The 14,838-nt window shown below is 48.5% G+C and overlaps 1 protein-coding gene across 2 annotated transcripts in view; it reads right to left on the bottom strand.

Moving 5' to 3' along the window:
• LOC133757254 (plasma membrane ascorbate-dependent reductase CYBRD1) overlaps positions 1 to 14,838 on the bottom strand; it is a 32,660-nt gene that overhangs the window by 6,093 nt on the left and 11,729 nt on the right. The window contains exon 2 of one of the 2 annotated variants that reach the window (XM_062187794.1): positions 11,544 to 11,752. The exons of the other annotated variant lie outside the window; for it this stretch is intronic. Within the exon in view, the coding sequence (XP_062043778.1) occupies positions 11,544 to 11,752 (209 nt within the window). The remainder of the gene's footprint in view (positions 1 to 11,543; positions 11,753 to 14,838) is intronic. 2 annotated transcript variants of the gene reach the window in all.

The raw sequence follows: 14,838 nt of genomic DNA, 5'->3' as shown, positions 1-14,838 counted from the left end.
TGGAGTTGGACCATGCTGAAGTCAGGTGCCTGGAACTCCAACCAGGTCTTCCATTAGGGTGGCAGGAACCCAAGCACCTGGGCCATATTCTGCTGCTTTCCCAGATGCATTAGCAGGGAGCTGGATCAGAAGAAGAGCAGTTGAGACTTGAACCAGAGCTCATATGGGATGCTGGTGTCACAGGCGACAGCTTAGCCCGCTGCACCACAATGCCATCCCTTTCTAACTATCTTAGACTTATTTCAAGTGAAGATGACATTTTTTTTTTTTTTTTGACAGGCAGAGTGGACAGTGAGAGACAGAGAGAAAGGTCTTCCTTTTTGCTGTTGGTTCACCCTCCAATGGCCGCCGCGGCCAGCACATCATGCTGATCCGAAGCCAGGAGCCAGGCGCTTCTCCCGGTCTCCCATGCGGGTGCAGGGCCCAAGGACTTGGGAAGAGGGGCAACCGGGATAGAATCCGGCGCCCCGAAGATGACAATTTTTAACCTAGTGAACTAAAAATTATGAGCCTCTTTATCTAAGTCAGTCATTGCTAAGGTGTGGTTCATAGAAGACATAGCAGAGACACTTCAAGTATTTAAAGCAATTCCCCGGGCTACCTCCAGACCTACGAAATCAGAATTTCTAGAGCAGGGCCTAGGAGTCTGTATTCTAACAGGACGCCCACGTGATTCTTACATATGTTGAAGTTTGAAGACCACTGCTTTTGATTCCCTCAAATTATCCTAGAGATATGGGCTAGCTGCAGTCTGGAAAATCCCCCAAAGAGAAGGCCACGGAATCCTCCATCACCAGTGGGCTACAAAGACATAGTAAGTGCTCTAGTCTTCAGGAACTATTGGCTACAGGAAGCTGTTCTTCACTATAGTGGAAGTGCTCCGGAGAGCTAAGGCAAATAAAATCTCACAAAAAGTTATGCTTAAAGATGAAAGTACGGAGGCCGGCGCCGTGGCTTAACAGGCTAATCCTCCGCCTTGCGGCGCCAGCACACCGGGTTCTAGTCCCGGTTGGGGCACCGGATTCTATCCCGGTTGCCCCTCTTCCAGGCCAGCTCTCTGCTATGGCCCGGGAAGGCAGTGGAGGATGGCCCAAGTGCTTGGGCCCTGCACCCGCATGGGAGACCGGGAGAAGCACCTGGCTCCTGGCTTCGGATCAGTGAGATGCGCTGGCCGCAGCGGCCATTGGAGGGTGAACCAACGGCAAAAAGGAAGACCTTTCTCTCTGTCTCTCTCTCTCACTATCCACTCTGCCTGTAAAAAAAAAAAAAAAAAAAAGATGAAAGTACGGAGGCTGGTGCTGCAGCTCAATAGGCTAATTCTCTGCCTTGCGGCGCCGGCACACCAGGTTCTAGTCCCGGTTGGGGCACCGGATTCTGTCCCGGTTGCCCCTCTTCCAGGCCAGCTCTCTGCTGTGGCCAGGGAGTGCAGTGGAGGATGGCCCAAGTGCTTGGGCCCTGCACCCTATGGGAGACCAGGAGAAGCACCTGCCTCCTGGCTTTGGATCAGCGCGATGCGCCGGCCGCAGCGCGCCGGCCGCAGTGGCCATTGGAGGGTGAACCAACGGCAAAAAGGAAGACCTTTCTCTCTGTCTCTCTCTCTCTCTCTCTCACTGTCCACTCTGTCAAAAAAAAAAAAAAAAAGATGAAAGTATAACACTAATAACATTCAAACCTTTGTTTAAGATTTATTTATTTATTTAAAAGTCCAAGATATATATAGGGAGAGAGGGAGAGGAGAGAAGAGACCGAGACAGAGATCTTCCATTTGCTGGTTCATTCACCAAATGGCTACAATGGCTGAGGCTGGGCCAGGCTAAAGCCAGAAGCCAGGAGCGTCATCCAAATCTCCCATGTGGGTGCAGGGGCCCAAGCCCTTGGGCCATCCTCTGCTACTTCCCCAGGTGCACTAGCAGGGAGCTGGGTCAGTAGTAGAGCAGCCAGGAATCGAATTTGCACCCATATGGGATGCCAGCACCACACAGTGGCTTAACCTGCTGTGCCACAGCACAAGCCCCAAACCTAATAACATTTAAAATTAAATATCTGGGGCCTCTGTTGTGGTGTAGCAGGTAAAGCCACCACCTGCGATGCTGGCATCAAGTCCCGGCTGCTCCAGTTCCAATCCAGCTCCCTGCTAATGTGCCTAGGAAAGCAGTTGAGGATGGCCCAAGTGCTTGGGCCCCTCTACCCAGATGGGAGACCTGGATCCTGGCTTTGGCCTGCCCCAGCCCTGGCCATTGCAGCCATCTGGGGAATGAACCCGCATATCAAAGATTTCTCTCTCTCTCTCTTTCTCTCTCTCCTTCTCTCTCTGTATCTCTGCCTTTCGAATACATCAAATAAATCTTTATAAAAAAAATTAAACATCTGGGTGAGTGGCACAGCGGTTAAGATGCTGCTTGGGACACCTGCATCAATGTCATGGTTGCCTGGCTTTGAGTCCTGGCTCTGCTCCAGATTCTGGCTTCCTGCTATGCATGCCCTGGGAGGAAGCAAGGATGGCGCAAGGACCTGCGGTTCCTGTCACCCACATGCACGTCTTGGATTGAGTTCCAGCTTCCTGGCTTTGGTCTGGCCCAGCTTCAGCTGTTGGTAACATCTGAAGAGGGAGCCAGCAGACGGAAGTTCTCTGTGGATCTCTGTCTTTGTCTCTCTGCCTTTCACATAAATAAAGCTTTTTTAAAAATTCTGTCGTGAATACCTGGGCTTTTTGCAGTTGAGTATTACTACTTTAAAGATACAAATGTATTTTAGCACGCCAGTTTGTCTCACCTTACGAAACGGATGAGTTTAGACAGAGGAAAGGGTGAGCCTGTGACACAGAGCTAACACACCAGTGCAGGTGCCTGCATCCATTTCAGGGTGTCTGCTGTCAAGTCCCAGCTCTGCTTCTGATTCCAGCTTCCTGCTAATGCATAGCTGAGGAGGCAGCAGGTGAGGGTTCAAATAGTTAAGATTCTGACCATTCACAGGGGAGACCTGGCTTGAGTTCCTAGCCCCTGGCTTCAGCCTGGCCCAGCCCTGGCCATTACAGTCATCTGAGGAATGAACCAGCGGATAGAGGATCTCTCTGCCCATCTCCCTCTGCCTGTCTGTGTCAGCCTCTCGAGTAAATACAATAAAATTGAAAAACTTCAGTGTATGTAAACTTAGAAACCTAGCAAATGCTTTCATTGCAAAAGCCATTAATGAGACCAGGGAACATCTTCCTGGCTAGTTGCTGCAGTTCACTATTTTCACAGGAGTCAAGGAGGTAAGGGGTAGATTTGGTGAACAATCCAGTGAATTACAGATTATAAGTAAATGGGGGCCGGCGCCATGGCACACTAGGTTAATCCTCTGCTTGTGGTGCCGGCATCCCATATAGGTGCCAGTTCTAGTCCTGGCTGCTCCTCTTCCAGTCCAGCTCTCCGCTGTGCCCCAGGAAAGCAGTGGAGGATGGCCCAAGTGCTTGGGCCCCTGCACCTGCATGGAAGACCAGGAGGAAGCACCTGGCTCCTGGCCTCAGATCGGCGTAGCTCTGGCTGTAGCGGCCATTTAGGGGGTGAACCAATGGAAGGAAGACCTTTCTCTCTCTCCCTCTCACTGTCTATAACTCTACCTCTCAAATAAATAAATAAAAATCTTTAAAAAAAAAAAAAAAGAAGTAAATGAAGCTGCTCCTAGCACTCCTTCATCTTCCTTTTCTACACACGCCTACACTCCTACATTCAACACTCACTCTGAAATCTCTGTGCATGCCAGGAGTTGTTCTGAGTGCTGGGAATGCAACACAAAACAGACAAGTTCACTATGTTCCAAGGACGAGCATTTATTTTCATTACTATTGTCGTAAGGTCCAACCTTCTGGCCATTTATAGCCTTGTCTCTTAGGTCAAATGTCTCAAACATTAGCGTGCACCTGAATCACCTGGAACACTTGTTACAGCACCTGCTGGGTGTCACCCCAGTTTCTGATCCAGTAGGTCTGGTGTGGGGTCTGAGAACCTATACTTCTATTTTCCCTGGTGCTGCTAATGCTGCTGTTCCAGGAACCATATTTAATTTTTTAAAACTTCATTTATTATTTACTTGAGAGACAGAGACAGAGTTCCCATCCATTGGTTCACTCCTCAAATGTGTGCAACAGCGAGGGCTGGGCTGGGGCTGAAGATGGGATGGTAAACGCAATGCAGGTCTTCCACGTGGGTGGAAGGAACTTAATTACTTCAGCCATTACTGCTGCCTCCCAGGGTCTGCACCTGGAAGGTAGAGTCAGGAGCCAAAGCCAGGAATTGAACCCGGGTATTGCGATATGGGACATGGGCATCTTAACCACAAGACTAAACACCCACTTCAGGATCATACTTTGAAAAATGTCCAAAGTCATTCCTAAACTGTATTCTTTATAAGCAAAAATAAAATGCCCATCTTCTTCTTGGGGTAAAAAAATCAAAAACAAAACAAATTAGAGGCTGGCCTTATGGTGTAGCAGATAAAGCCACTGTATGCAATGTCAGCATCCTATATGGGTGCTGGTTCATGTCCCAGCTGCTCCACTTCTCATCCAGCTCCCTGCTGATGACCAGGGAAAGCAGCAGAAGACGGCCCAAGTCCTTGGGCTTCTGCACCCACACGGGAGACTCACAAGAAGCATCTGGCTCCTGGCTTTGGCCTAGCCCAGCCCTGGCCTTTGTGGCCATTTGGGGAGTGAACTAGTAGATGGAAGATCTCTTTGTCTCTCCCCCTCTCTCTCTGTAGCTCTTTCTAATAAATAAGTAAATCTTTTTTTAAAAAATCACTTTGTATAGGTTGGCGCCGTGGCTCACTTGGTTAATCCTCCGCCTGCGGCACCGGCACCCTGGGTTCTAGTCCCGGTTGGGGCGCCGGATTCTGTCCCAGTTGCTCCTCTTCCAGGCCAGCTCTCTGCTGTGGCCCGGGAGTGCAGTAGAGGATGGCCCAAGTGATTGGGCCCTGCACCCGCATGGGAGACCAGGAGAATCACCTGGCTCCTGGCTTTGGATTGGCGCAGTGCGCCGGCCATAGTGGCCATGTAGGGAGTGAACCAACGGCAAAGGAAGACCTTTCTCTCTGTCTCTTTCTCTCACTGTCTAACTCTGCCTGCTTAAAAAAAATCACTTTTTATATTACAGAATATGTCCAAAGCTTTTTTAAAAAAATACTTATTTATTTACTTGAAAGTCAGAATTACACAGAGAGGAGAGGCAGAGAGAGAGAGCGAGAGAGATCCTCCATCGGCTGTTTCACTCCCCAAATGGCCGCAACGGCTGGAGCTGCGCTGATCTGAAGAGAGGAGCCAGGAGATTCCTCAGGATCTGCCACGCAGGTGCAGGGGCCCAAGGACTTGGGCCATCTGCTGCTGCTCTCCCAGGCCATAGCAGAGAGCTGGACCGGAAGTGGAGCAGTCGGTACTCAAAACAGCGCCCATATGAGATGCCGGCGCCGCAGGCAGCAGCTTTACCTGCTATGCCACAGTGCCAGCCCCTCCAAAGCTTTTTAATAAAGGGAATAATAGATGCTTAAACTGGCATCTAAGCCTCCCGCTCATACCCTACATCTCCTTGCTACACTGTCTTCTCCTCTCGTCCACCTGGCAACACCCGAACCCTAGCTCAGCCATCTCCGTGACTCCCTGGCCTGCTGGTGCTGCCGGAACAAATCTCAATCACTGCACTCATGGCTGGGACGCTGCTGGTCATGAGCAGTCCACGCCGCTCAACAAATGTTCTACTGCCTGGTTTACCACTGGTCTCCATCCTCCCCTGCCTCAAATTCCTGACTCCCTGCTGTGCCTCCCCAGTACTGGCAGATGGCCTTACTCCCCGCTTCAGAGAAGAGCCTCAATTTCCTGCCTCCAGACCAAAAAGTCACCCCAAGCCAAAGATTCCTTCCTGTCTTCAATCACAACGGAGTCGGCGTCCCCCCAACGCACTTCCTGAAGACAGGGGACAGATGAGTGCCACTCCCCCGTAGTAGTCACCACCTCTTCTTTCCTGGCGCCACTCTGTCAGCATTTTCACATGCCCATGCTTCTCACAATGAAAAGCAGAAGTAAAACCACAAAAAGGTCCCCAAATACCTGCCTTGGCTCCTGTCCCTGTCCAGTTACCACCCTCTCACTCTCCTCCCAACCAACCCTCCTGACGGAGTGGACTCCCCACTGCACACTCCCTCTTCAGTCCACCGCCCTCCAGGTCGGCAGTGACTTCCAGGTCACTCACCCCAGTGGACAGTTCTCAGTTCTTCTTTGCTTTGCTTCTCAGTAGCATGTGACGCACCTCGAGCCCACTCCTCTGCCCCCACCCCATGTTCCCTTTCTCAATCACCCACTTGCTAAAGCCTGCTCATTCTTCATATCATTTACTTCCCAAATCTTACTAATTCTTCCTCTGAAATATCTTTGTCTATTACCTTGCATAACCGCTACTGCTACTCCTCTAAGTCACCACCATTTCTTACCTGAACCTCTGGAACCACCTGTGCTTATACCTGTGCACCCTCCAATTCATCCTCCAAACCGCACTCTGGATAGCATGGCCTCCTTTCCATGCCTCAGATAAAGCAAACATTTCCCCACACGCTATGGCATCCACCCAGAAGTCTCTGTCCTTTAAACACCTGCCTTGTGACTTCAGGTCTCAGTGGGACTTCCTTTATCCCTTTTCCCATGTGGGAGTTCTCCCAGAACACTCCATAACCACCCTGTCTAACAAATACTCTGTTACTCGTCCTCCCCTGTAGACTTCACACGGGCAGGAAACACATCTCTTTGAATCCATGTTTGTCTTGGGAACAATGCTTCCCCCACAGCCTGGCAAGCTATCTGGCACACAACAGGTACTCAATTCTCTGTTGAATAAATGAAGCCATGAGTGAAGTTTCACTGGCATAAAATGCATGTTGTCAACCACGAAGGCACCTATAACTTATGCTGGAAATGTAAAATGACACCTGCAGATCATAAAGTAGCCCACCAACAAGCGTCAGACTTCTAACAACAGCTAACTATATCATCCCACTGTGCTGTGCCCTGGGAGGAGCCTTGTTTGGCTTTGAGGCTTATGATGTTATGAATGATCCCAAGCTTTAATTTACAGGTGAACAAACTAAATCCAGAGAAGTTGGGCAACTTGTCCGAGGTTACCAGCTATCAAAATGCACCAAGCTGATTCAAAGTGAGATCTCCCTGACTGCAAATCCTGCGTTCTTAACCCCAACCTGGTCCCTGGATCTGAGCAAGGAAGAAGCTGGAAGCCAAAATTCCTCCTAGTACAAAGAGCCAGAAAGTTGTGAAATGGTATTTCTGGAAAGCCCAGTTAGCACAAGGAAATGAGAGATAAGAATCTGGATGTTTCATACAGCAAAAGAGAATCTTGAGGCAATTAAAAATCTTTTCAATTCACCCAACTTTAAAATTAGAATCTATTGAGAAAATTGACTAATAGAATAAAGAAGAAAATATTTGCATATCAACACAGAAAAGACATTCCATAAAATTCGACATCCATTTATGATTTAAATAGTAAAACAAAACTTGTTCACAGAGAGGAGGGAAATGAAGTACGCACTTCATTTACTTATTTTAAAAATGTTGATTTACTGATTTTACTTGAAAGACAGAGTGACAGGCTCTTCCATGTGCTAGCTCACTTCTCACATGCCCAGAACGGGCCGAAGCCAGGAGCCTAGAACTCCATCCTGGTCTCCCGTGTGGGTATCTGGCAGCCATCATTTGCTGCCTCCCAGGTGCAGCAGCAGGAAGCTGGATTGGGAGCAGATGAGACTGAACTCAGACAAGCACTCTGGTGTGGGATGCAAGCGTCCCGAGCAGCAGCTTAACCCTCTGTGCCAAACACCTGCCAGCATTCACTCTAAAGTAAGAACCAGATGGATTCTTAACTCCATTTGAATTCCATACTTCTTACCTATATCCACTTATTAATGCTCTCTACTGTACTTTTGCACTGCACCAGCTGGGACACAGGAAAAGGTGCACGACAGAACCGGCATTGCGGATAAAGATAAGGGTAAGGACAAGCCAATAAACAGTGCTTATAGTTTATCCACAGGAAACAAAGGAAGTTGGGTCACAATATGTCAACATAGACTAAGGGTGATTCCACACGAAGTAAGCACTTAAATATCAAAGACAAATTTTTTTTTATTTATCTATTTGAGAGGCAGAGTTACAGACAGAGAGAGGGAGAGAGAGAGGTCTTCCATCCACTGGTTCACTCCCCAGATGGCCACAACGGCCGGAGCTGGGCAGATCTGAAGCCAGGAGCCAGGAGCTTCTTCTAGTTCTCCCACATGGGTCCAGTTGGGGTAGCAGAGATGTGGGAGCAATTGTTCTAAGTTAGGTTGTATGTGAAATCATGGGAATTAATTCATTAAGAATTTTTTTAAGAACTTTGATTCTTAATGAATGAATTCATTAAGAACTTTTAAAAAAAATATTTATTTATTTATTTATTTGAGAGGCAGAGTTGCAGACAGTGAGAGGGAGAGACAGGGAGAAAGTTCTTCCATCACTGGTTCACTCCCCAAATGGCTGCAACAGCTGGAGCTGCACCAATCCAAAGCTAGGAGCCAGGAGCTTCTTCCGGGTCTCCCACGTAGGTGCAGGGGCCCAAGGACTTGGGCCATCTTCTACTGCTTTCCCAGGTCATAGCAGAGAGCTGGATCAGAAGTGGAACAGCCAGGACTGGAACCGGCACTCATAGGGGATGCTGGTACCACAGGTGGAGGATTAACCTACTGTGTTACAGCACCAACCCTGACTCAGAACTTTTTAAGAGTTATTTATTAGAAAGGCAGAGTTAGAGAGAGAGAGAGAGAGGGAGAGACAGAGGTCTTCCATCTGCTGGGTCATTCCCAAAATGGCCAGCAATAGCCAGGGCTGGGTAGGCCTGGGCCCATGAGCCAGCAGTTTCTTCTGTGTCTCCTTCATATGTACAGGGCCCCAATGACTTTGGCCATCCTATGCTGCTTTCCCAAGTGCATTAATAGGGAGCTGGATCAGAAGTGGAACAGCTGGGGCTTGGACCAGTGGCATCTATATTGGATGCTGGCATTACAGGCGGTGGCCTGCACTGTGGCATAGTGGGTAAGGCCTCAGCCTGCAGTGCCAGCATCCCATATGGGCGCTGGTTTGAGTCCCATCTGTTCCACTTCCGTTCCAGGTCTCTGTTATGGCCTGGGAAAGCAGTGGAAGATGGTCCAGGTCCTTGGGCCCCTGTGCCCGCATGGGAGACCCGGAAAAGGCTCCTGGCTCCTGGCTTCAGATTGGCACAGCTTCGGCCGTTGTAGCCAATTGAGGAGTGAACAAGTGGATGGAAGACCTCTCTCTCTCTCTCTCTCTCTGCCTCTCCTTCTCTCTCTGTGTAACTCTTTCAAATAAATAAATAAATAAATAAATAAATAAATAAATCTTAAAAAAACCCCACAATACCAGCCTTGACTCACAACTTTTATATACATATCATAATTGAATATATTCTTTAGGTTGAACTCCCAGGCTTCTTGTTACTTAAATTGTAAGTTGACAATGTATTCGAAAAGTTTATGGGAAAACAGAATTTAAAAAGAAGTTGATTTTGTTACAAAAAAAGATTTTGATATCCATGTATAATTTTTTCATAGTGGATTTCAATATGTTTGCACTAAGATAAACTTACCCTTTAATTCCATTTTCCACAAATCCTTTAAAGTGCCCTCATATAATTGTGTGTATACACTAAGGAGGCTCAAAGTGATGTTGTGACTTAGTTGTTATTTTTGCAAATGCCCCATGGGCTATGTCTCACAACCGGAACAGAATTCTTGGCCTGGGATGCATTATAGTCTACACGCAACCACGGGTGAGGACCTTCCGGCTTGTTGTGGTTGTACTGTTTATTGTTTGCTTCCATCCTTGTTTTTCCAAAACAGCCCAGACACCGGCTTCTTTTGGCAGCCACATCCTGATTTTGCACAAAGCAGCTCCCCTGAACCCTGGCAGTGCTGAGGTGAGCGGTCTGTCTGAGCACCTCTCCCTGCCTCCTCCTGCTCCGTGGTACGTGCATTTCTGGACTGGGCAGAAGCACAGCAGGGTGGCCATGACCGACCCACGGCTGCCAGTGACTTCCAGCGAGTCAAGGCTTCCGGTTCTCCACCCACAAGCGAAGCCCCAGAAACCACCAGCTGGAGAGCATTCATCTCGCCTCAGACAGGAAAATGCTTCCCCTTTTACGTTTAACCTAAGAAACCTGGCAGGAAAGCAGCTCGGTTGAAGCACGCTTCTGTGGCTCTTGTGTTTTCGCATCTGAGGATATGGCATCAGCAATCTTTGTAAATCACAAGAAGGAAGGAGCTGCAATCAAGCACAGAACCGTTTCTGTTTCCTTCCATGTCCAAAGGCAGTGTTCTCTCACTGAATATTTCCCTGAGCACACCTGGGGAACCTGTTCTGTCACTTCTATGGGGAGGCAATGGGAACTACTTAAAAACAGCTTTCAGGGGCTGGCACTGTGGCATAGCAGGCTAAGCCCCTGCCAGAGGCGTGGTATCCCATGTGGGCACCAGTTCTAGTCCTGGCTGCTCCTCTTCCAATTAAGCTCTCTGCTTATGGCCTGGGAAAGCAGTGGAAGATGACCCAAGTCCTTGGGGCCCTGTACCCGCATGGTCAACCTAGAAGAAGCTCCTGACTCCTGGCTTCAGATCAGCTTAGCTCCAGCCTCTGCAGCCATTTGGAGAGTGAAACATCGGATAGAAGACCTCTCTCTCTGCCTCTGCCTCTCTGTAACTCTGCCTTTCAAATAAATAAATAAGGAAGGGGAGACAGGAGGAAAATAAAATAATCCCAGTGTCTCTAAAACCTAACAGAAAGTTATAATTTCTTTACCCATAAAAGTAAACCTAGAAAAAGCAAGTGGCAGAGAATGTGAGAGAAATCTGCAACTCTTGCCTCAGTGAGTTCATTCAGTGCATGGAACTTGAAGCCCAAGTAACATCAGTCTAGGATGTCAGGGGATGGCAATTTCCCTACGTACGTATTGTCAACACTTCAAAGCTCACATTAAAGCTCACAGACAGGAGCTGGCACTATGGCACAGTGGGTAAAGGCCCTGCCTGTGACACTGACATCCCATGTGGGTGCCGGTTTGAGCCCCAGATGCTCCACTTCCAATCCAAGCTCCCTGCTGATGCACCTTGGAAAGCAGTAGAAGATGGCCCAAGTGCTCGGGCTCCTGCTACCCATGTGAGACCCAGATGAAGCTTCTGGCTCCTGGCTTCAGCCTGGCCCAGCCCTGGCTTTGTGGCTATCTGGGGAGTGAGTGAGCAGTTGGAAGATTCTCTCTCTGTGTCTCTTCCTCTATCTATATAACTCTGCCTTTCAAACAAAATTTTTTAAAAAAGCTAATGGACTATACATTCTGTACATCCAGTACCCTTGGGACAAGGCGTTACATAGAAACAAAAGTGAAGAAGGTGTAGAAAACGTGGACATTCTCTGAATCGTTTTACCCTTTATCCCTTGTTTAGAGGAACACTGAGTCACTGACCTGCAGGAAGTAGAGGATGACAGCTGTCAGTCCCACCCAGCTGTGCAGACTGTACATATTGGGGATGTTCCTGACATTGTGGTAATCAAACACGGCCACCAGGGCGATGATGGCGAGGATGGCAGCGATGGTGTTGAGCCCTGCGTGGATGGATTTCATCAGGAGCTTGCTGCATTTCCAGGTCCATGGCAGGCGGTACACAATGATGGCTGAGGACAGAGGACAGCGGAGAACACGTATTTTTGAAAAACCAGCAGAAAACGAACAGTGGGAAGACTCCACTCCTTCTCTTGTGAAACGCTCTCCTTTGGTCTCTGCTTCTATCCCTTACCCATATTACCTTGCCTCTCAGCAGCTCCCCCTTTGTAGCCATCTCACTCCTGGGTCTGTGCCCAAAAAGACATATGCTCAAAAGTCTAGCTGCATACCAGAGTTTTAGTACACCAGTTACAGTAGCCAAAAGCTGGAAATTCCCCCAAATTAATGCCATCAATAGAATAAACTGTGATATATTCACACCATGGAATAATACACAATAAAGAGAATGAATGATCTACCACTGGAACTACACCTGCTGATACACATCAGCCCATACTATCCATCCCAAGAAGCCAGACATTAACAAGTGCACAGAACACAAACACAGGCAAGGCTCATCCGTGTAATTAGGAAAGTCTGGAGGGCAGCTGCCCTGGTGAGGAAGGGGTATAGCACCTGCAACAGAACACACAGTGGGGCCGGCGCCACGGCTCACTAGGCTAATCCTCCGCCTTGTGGCACCGGCACACCAGGTTCTAGTCCCGGTTGGGGCACCGGATTCTGTCCTGGTTGACCCTCTTCCTGTCCAGCTCTCTGCTGTGGCCCAGGAGTGCAGTGGAGGATGGCCCAAGTCCTTGGGCCCTGCACCCCATGGGAGACCAGGAGGAAGCACCTGGCTCCTGGCTTCGGATCGGTGCAGCGCTGCGGCCGGTGGTAGTGGTCACTTAGGAGGTGAACCAATGGAAAAAGGAAGACCTTTCTCTCTGTCTCTCTCTCTCTCACTGTCTAACTCTGCCTGTCAAAAAAAAAAAAAAAAAAAAAAAAAAAAAAAAAAAAAAAAACAAACCACACACTCAGGGGATTTCACAGGCTCCTAATACTGCAGCTCAACTTCCCTACTGGTGACACAGGTGCTTCCTGACATGTGTTTCATTAGGTATATGCAGACTTTTCTACACGAAGATTAGATTTCAATAAAAAACATTTTACAAAGGAGTCCAACTTTAAGGAATATATTTACAAGACCACCTTAATCAGCAGGCAATTAATTTTTATTCTGAAGACAATTTCTTGCTGCTCCCCTCCTTCTTGTCCTTGTCAGGGAAAAACGAACTTTCTGGAAATGTGTGGCAGAGCAAAAACATTTAAGGAATACATCTTGGGGGTCAGACATTGTGCTGCAGTGGGTTGAGACGCTGCATGGGATGCCCATATCCCATACTAGAATACCTGGTTTCAGTCTTGGCTACTGTGCTTGGGATGCAGCTTCCTGCTAACGCCTCCTGGGAGGCAGCAGGTGATAGCTCAAGTGCTTGAGCACCTGCCACCCATGTAGGAGTTCCGGATGGAGTTCCTGGCTCCTGGCCTTGGCCTGGCCCAGTGAAATAGCAGATGGAAAATTTCTCTCTGTCCCTCTACCTTTCAAGTAAATAAGTAAACAAAACAAAAAGCTTCTTGGAAGATGGATTCCAGATTATGAGCAGCGTGTCTTGTACACTTCTTAATTACAGCAAGGAAAAAAAAAAAGAAGCCATCAGAGGCATTTATCATCAGAATACATAAACTTCTTAGAATTGTAAAAATGTATGGGATTATCTAGCCCTTTTTCAGACTACAAAGACAGCCTTTTTGAAGCTGTCTGCACAAGACGCCAGCCTTCTTCCTGCAACCTTTGCCAGCCTCCCACTAGGGCACCATTCCTTCCACTTACTCCCAGCCCGAAGGAGCTGCTCAATGATTTTACCGCGTATGTGGACATCTTGAAGATGCTGACTGATTATACTTCCTTGAGGACATGGAGACTTTCTGGATTATCATTTCTATACTCAAATATCTTTTTTAAAAAAAATGTATTTGCTTGAAAGGTAGAGTGACAGAGAGAGAGAAAGAGAGAGAGAGAGAAATTGAGATCTATCCTCTGGTTCGCTCCTCAAATGGCCCCAACAGCCGTGGCTGGGCCGAGCTAAAGCCAGGACCTGGAAACTCCATCCTGGTCTCCCACATGGTGGAAGGGTCTCAAGTACTTGAACGGGAATCCACTGCCTTCTCAGGCGCGTTAGCAGGGGGCTGGATTAGAAGCGGAGCAGGCAGGACTGGCAGGACTGGGGTGCCAGCGTCACAGGCAGCGGCTCATCCTGCCAGGCGACATGCCACCTCAAAGAACCTTTTTTTTTAAGATTTATTTTTATTTATTTGAAAGGCAGAGTTACAGAGAGAGGTAGAGACAGAGAGAGAGGTTTTCCATCTGCTGGTTCACTCCCCAGATGGCCGCAACAGCTGGAGCTGTGGTGATCCTGAAGCCAGGAGCCAGGAGCTTCTTCCAGGTCTCCCATGTGGGTGCAGGGGCCCAAGGATGTGGGTCATCTTCTACTGCTATCCCAGGCCATAGCAGAGAGCTGGATCGGAAGAGGAGCAGCCGGAACTAGAACTGGTGCCCATATGGGATGCCAGCACTGCAGGCCAGGGCTGTAACCCGCTGCGCCACAGCGCCAGCCCCATCAAAGAACCTTTTCAAACCACTTAATGCAATGCCTCAAAGCCAAGGGCCTCACTCACTCCCATCTCATCTTCTCTGAGGGTGTTGATGTGTTGTGATGTTTCTCCTATGTATCTGCAAAGCCTAAGACAGCCCACTCTCAAAGTATGGAGCGCCATCCAAGTTGTTGTAACTGATTTTCAGATAACCGTAGGCTCACATTCAGATGTAAGAAATAGCACAGAGGCCGGCATTGTGGCACAGTGGGTAAAGCCACTGCTGTGACACCGGCATCCCATTCAGGAGGTCATTTGTGTTCACGCTGCTTCACTTCCAATCCAGTTGCCTGCTGATGGCCTGGGAAAAGCAGAGGAGGACAGTTCAAGCGCTTGGGCCCATTCTGCCCATGTGGGAGACCTGGATGGAGTTCTTGGCTCCTGGCTTTGGCCTGGCCATTGTGGGCATCTAAGGAGTGAACCAGCAGATGGAAAATCTCTGTGTTCTTTTTCTGTTGCTCTGCCTTTCAAATAGATAAGTAAATAAATAAACTTTAAGAAACGT

The sequence above is a fragment of the Lepus europaeus genome, chromosome 1 (genome assembly GCF_033115175.1).
Source record: "Lepus europaeus isolate LE1 chromosome 1, mLepTim1.pri, whole genome shotgun sequence".
Taxonomy (NCBI): Eukaryota; Metazoa; Chordata; class Mammalia; order Lagomorpha; family Leporidae; genus Lepus; species Lepus europaeus.
Note: the sequence above shows the minus strand (reverse complement) of the source record. Positions and strands in the feature narration are given on the sequence as shown.